Genomic DNA, 5523 nt, shown 5'->3' with positions numbered 1-5523 from the left:
CCAGGCAGTGGTGTAGTGGATAGAGCGTCAGACTGGGATGTGGAGGACCCGGGTTCGAGACCCTGAGGTCACCAGCTTGAGCGTGGGCTCATCTGGTTTGAGCAAGGCTCACCAGCTTGGACCCAAGGTCGCTGGCTTGAGCAAGGGGTCACTCAGTCTGCTATAGCCCCCTGGTCAAGGCACGTATGAGAAAGCAATCAATGAACAGCTAAGGTGCTACAACAAAGAGTTGATGTTTCTCATCTTTCTCCCTTCCTGTCTGTCTCTATCTGTCCCTCTCTCTGACTCTCTCTGTCTCTGTCACAATAATAATAATAATAATAATAATAATAATAATAATTTGGATGAGTGGGGTAGTTTGCAGGGATTGAAGAGAAAGAAGGCATCAAAATCCTGGACAGGAGACTCTGGGTCTTGGAGTGCATTTGGGTGGGTCCCAGGCAGAGAGAGCTGTAATGCTAGAGAGACTGGGCTTGTAGCTGGTGCAACAGACTGGCTGTGGGTCACAGAAGAGGGCTGTAGACAGGCCCTAATTCCTCAGGAGAAGCGCTAGCCCCCCCCCCCCAAAACCCAAAAGACTATTCTGACCACAGGAGACAGGAAGTTGTGCAGCTGTTTGCTGCACAGAGGCACACAGCTAGGGGACAGGTGAGTGTAAGACCCAGCCTCCCTTCTCCCCACATGTCCTAGCGTGGACCTGGGCAAGCCTGCAGAAGGGGGCCATCTATTTTTACTAAGGTAGCTGTAGGCTAGAGGCAGCATTGGGGATAAGGGGAAAGAAGGGGCATTGGGTTGTAATAAGGGAAGAAGACTTCCTAGAAGATGGCCAGAGTGAGAAAAAAAGAGACCCAACAATCTAGAACAACACACATGCCCTGCCTAGTTGAATGAGAGAGACCCCTTGTGCAAGGAAAAGGAAAACTGGAAACCCAGACTCTTGGTTCTTCCCCAGAGCTGTCTAAAGGTTTCAACTCCAGAGGGATCCTGAGACTTGAGATCTCTTGGCCTTGGGCCCGTGGGCTCCTGTGTCCGAGTTTAGAAGGAACTGGGGGTCTGGAGCTGGACATTCTGAAGGTGGAATTGCTGGTTTAGGAGAGACCAGGCATGAGTAACCTGGGTCCCTGGAAGAGGAAGGAAGGAGGCAGAGGCCGAGCTGGTGGTTAAACGGTTTTATTTTCTGGAGGTGGGGTGAGGTGAAGGGGCAGGAATGGGTGGGGGCCACAAGGCAAAGTGCAGCGCTCACTCCCGCTTCCGCAGGTGAATATAGATGACTCCACTGGCCAGGGCGAGGGGGAAGGCCACCCAGGCCAGGGCGAAGCAGTAACCAAAGCTGCCCCCAGGCGGACGCTCCGCCAGGATCTCCTTGACGTGAATGGCGTAGATGAGCGCCCCAGTGAACACCGTCAGGCCTGTGGGGAGACAGGCACTAAGTGTCACACCGTACCTTTAAGGAGACTGTATTTCCGCCTGACCAGTGGTGGCACACTGGATAGAACATCGACCTGGCACGCTGAGGTTCCAGGTTCCAAACCCCTGAAGTCGCAGGCTTGAGCGAGGCATCATTGAAATTATCCTATGGGTTGCTGGCTTGAGCCCAAAGGTCACTGGCTCGGCTGGAGCCTCCCCCCATCAAGGCACACATGAGAAGCAATCAATGAAAAAAGTGTGCCTGACCTGAGGTGGCGCAGTGGATAAAGCATCGACCTGGAAACACTGAGGTCGCCAGTTTGAAACCCTAGGCTTGCCTGGTCAAGGCACATATGGGAGTTGATGCTTCCTGCTCCTCCCCCCTTCTCTCTCTCTCCTCTCTAAAAATGGATATAAAAAAAAATTAAAAAGAAAAACGAAAGTGCTGCATCTACGAATTGATGCTTCTCATTTCTCTCTCTCCCTCTCTAAAAAGCAAACAAAAATAACAACTGCATTTTTCAGCAACCCATGGACCAAAGAAGCTGCAGGACGGCAAGTGGGCAGCCCCACTGCCTGCTGGGAGTTGTGGTTCACTTCCCCCAATGCCATGCAACCGGGCTACAGCATACTAACTTTGGGCACATTAATCTCTGGGTTCCATTTACTCATCCATAAAATGGGATGATAATATCTACTCATCCATCCATTCAAGGAATATATTTAAGTGTCTTTCTACAAGCCAAGCATGCAAAGAGTGAATTAATAAAACAAGAGAGAGGCTTTGCAGGAACTTAGGAAGATAATGTTCTCCAAACTGAGACTGATTAACTTTGCCCTTTGCATCTGAAGTAAAAAAGTTGAAAAGTACATAAAACTTCCTGAAGTGGCTGATACACGGTAGGTCCACAAGAAACAGCATCTGGATGCCATTATAATTACAAGACCACTACTAGTATGATTCAGAGTTCTGGGGTATTAATTAACCACCTATCCCCAGTCACCCCCCCATCCCTGGGTTTTAAATTGTTTACCCACACCACCTTCCTCAGCCCTAGCTCCTTGAAGCCTCAAGTGCCAGCTCCCCCATGACTCAGAGACACAAAGCACCATTGAGTCACTGAAGACTGCAACTCCTGTAAGTCCCTGGGGGCAGAGAGGTGCCATGAGGATGGTCCTTGGGCTGTAGAGAATTGTTGTCTTTTTATCAGATGTCTATTCTCAGGGCCCTCAGCATCCTGATAGACTCCCTCCCTTCTCTACTTCTGGGGAACAGTGCTCACTGGTGCAAAGTTGGCAGAGGCCAGTGGCATAGAAGAGACCTCCTCGCCGCATGGTGTAGAGCTGGAACATGAACAGGATGAAGGACAGACAGCAGAGGATGAGGGAAAGCACCATGAGCACCTGCACCGCCTTCAGCCAGCCTGCAATAAGGAGGAGGTAGAGGTAGAAGTCACAGCAGGTCCAGGGTTCCAGCTCCACCTGCTTGCTCATCATTTGCAACAACCCCTGGCCCCCCACCCCAGTTTAGAGCCATACATGTTTGGATACTTAGGAGTATCACATATTGACCTTGACTCTTGCAACTTTGCTGAATTCCCTTATCAGTTCTCAAAGCTGCTTTGCAGAGTCTAGGATTTTCTACAGAAATATGTCCAGTGGAAATAGAGATATTTTTACTTCTTTCTTTTCTATCTTTATGCCCTTTATTTCTTTTTCTTGCCTTGTTGCATTGGCTGCCTCCAGTACAACACTGGATATAGGTCGTGAGAACAGACATTCTTGCTTTACTCTTAAGGGAAACACATTTCATCTTTCACCTTCTCTGACTTAGAAATTTCGACAGATGCAACTTTGCCCCTTTAGAACTCAAATGCATCTGCTACCCCTGCCCTCCTTTAGAACCTTCAACCCCACCTCTTTGGGACCTCAACGTGGTTCCAGCCCTACCCCCTTGGAACTTGGACAAATTAGTCCCAGCCATCTATTCTGAACACCAGTCCCATTTCCTTAGAACTTTGGACACATAATCCTATTTTCTCAGAATCTTGGGAATGTCCTCCCAATTCCTCCAACATATAGCATGTGGCCTCCACTCTTTGTGAATCATAAGGGAGGGAGGGATAGCATATTGCCCCCTAACACCAAGATAGGAGGGTCACACATCAGTCCCACTCACACAGCATTGGGACCCAGAACCGCCCACTCAAACCTTGGCAAATTCTCAATCCTTAGTCCAGGGAAGAGATTTGGGATTACCCCTCCCCTTTGCAGACCAGTCCCCGACGTCCCTCACCATTCTCGCTGACATTACTGCAGGACCACGTTTTGTTGGCATTGTTCCATGTGCAGTCATACCAGAGATTCAAGGACTCCTTCCCAGGGAGGGTCCACCAGGACTGGGATGGACAGAGAAACAAGGGCAGGGATAGGAAAGGAAAGCGGGAGGGTCAGGAAGTCTATGGGAAGGGTTAGAAAAGGGTGTGGTGCCCAGAAGGGGCTGAACTGGGGTAAATAGTGGCTTTAGTAGGAAAAGGGAGGAGGTCAGGGGACAGGTCGGGGGAAGCATCAGAGGCAGATGCTAGGGAAAAGGGGCTGGACAGGGGGCGGGCCGAGGAGTGGTGTCGCGGGACTCTGCAGGAGAGCGGGAGGCCCCACTGCTGCTGCTCCAAGTAAGCTTACCTTGTCCAAAGTGGCCACGAAAAGCAGGATGAGAATGAGGATGTGAAGGGCAGAGACCACCAGCAGGAGGAGCGACATGGCTGTGGTTGAAGCCTGAGGTAGGGGTCGTCAGGAGATGGTTGTTTCAAGAGGTTGGCCAGGGGAGGGTGAGATGCCGGAATTGGAATCGTAGCGGAGAAGGGGGCTGACTCTTGAGTGTGAGGGAGGAGAGGGCTCGAGGCCAAGGCTCCTGGGTCTGAGGGAAGAGGAGTCTGGGCCCCCAGCCACCTGAATTCCCCAGGGGCTGGAGAGGCTGAGGGATGGACTCCTGAGCAGAACTAGCAGTGTGACTCCCGGTGTCCTCAGAGCCCTGTTGCTGGCTGCATATGGATCAGGACGTGAAAATTCAAGTTGAAACCCCTCCAGAGTCAGGAGCTGTGGGCTGCCCCCAGAGACAGGCATCCTTGACTCACCCCACCCCCCTCCTGGGGTGGGGGGAGAAAGGGGACCGGGTGAGTCATCGGTGACTCATCCTACCCTCCTGCTTCCAAGTACCAGGGAAACCCCAGCCCCTGGCTGTGCCTGCGAGGTCCCTACCCCACCCTGCTGCCAGACTGATGCCTGCTGGGCACCTTGCTGGGAAAATGGGCAGGATTCATATATGGGGCAGGCCTGAGAAGAAGGAACCAGTCCCCCACCACCCTCAGTGTCTAGAAAGGGGAGGGGGCCTCAAGGTTGCCCAGACTTGGGGTGTTTTCATACAAAGCCCTGCTCTGGGGGTTCTCAGGGCAGGGTGGACATCTGTGGAGGAAAACTGCAGGCCATTTTTAGGTGGAGGGCATGCTGGGCACCCCCAAACCTTGCAGGGCCCCACCCCTTCCTGAATCCCCACCCCAAGGGCTAAAAGATCACTTCTGAAATTACAAGGATTTCCATGGGGGGGGGGGGAGGTCCTTCCCAAACGGCTGCACTCCTAAATAAAGAAAGAAATCCCAGTCCGGATAACGGATAACGGACTGGAAACTTACCGAGAGCCGCGGAGAAAGTCAGAGTTGGAGTCTGTCCCTCAGTTGGGCCTCTGCGCCCCGCCCTTCTCCTCCCTCCTTCCACCCGCTCGAGGCCCCCGCCTCCCTCGCTGCCTTTCTCCCTCCCGCGTTCTCCCCTCTGGCTCTCTCCGTCCTTCTCCCCTCCAATCCCAGAACTCTTGCACCCTTTCTCTGTCTGTCTGTCTGCCTCTTCCTTTCTCTCTCTGTCTCTCTGTCTCTCCCCCCCCTCTCCTTTCCTCACTGCCTATACTTTATTCCTGTTCTCCCTACTCTTCTGGTTTGCCTTCCTCTGCGCCTCTCAATATATACCGACCCTTTTATACCCACCCTCACCGCACCCAGCTGAGGTCTGCAGCCAGAGGGAGGGCCCCGCGCTCTGGTTCTTCATTCTCTGAGCCCCCGCCCACTG

At 52.5% G+C, this 5523-nt stretch overlaps 1 protein-coding gene across 3 annotated transcripts; it reads right to left on the bottom strand.

Moving 5' to 3' along the window:
* Positions 1-1154: 1154 nt before the first annotated feature.
* EMP3 (epithelial membrane protein 3 (MAM blood group)) lies at positions 1155-5523 on the bottom strand. 3 transcript variants are annotated; one of them, XM_066373896.1, is made up of 5 exons: positions 5097-5523; positions 4090-4182; positions 3704-3806; positions 2691-2831; positions 1155-1409 (listed from the first exon to the last, which is right to left on the bottom strand). In XM_066373896.1, the coding sequence occupies exons 2-5, from the start codon at positions 4165-4167 to the stop codon at positions 1240-1242; spliced, it is 492 nt and encodes a 163-aa protein (XP_066229993.1). In that variant the 5' UTR covers positions 4168-4182; positions 5097-5523; the 3' UTR covers positions 1155-1239. The 3 variants fall into 3 exon arrangements, with proteins under 3 accessions (XP_066229993.1, XP_066229991.1, XP_066229992.1); XM_066373894.1 differs by having other exon boundaries at positions 4090-4448; positions 5097-5521; XM_066373895.1 differs by having other exon boundaries at positions 4090-4279; positions 5097-5520.

The sequence above is a fragment of the Saccopteryx leptura genome, chromosome 3, assembly GCF_036850995.1.
Source record: "Saccopteryx leptura isolate mSacLep1 chromosome 3, mSacLep1_pri_phased_curated, whole genome shotgun sequence".
Lineage (NCBI taxonomy): Eukaryota > Metazoa > Chordata > Mammalia > Chiroptera > Emballonuridae > Saccopteryx > Saccopteryx leptura.
This window is presented reverse-complemented; position numbering and strand designations above follow the sequence as displayed.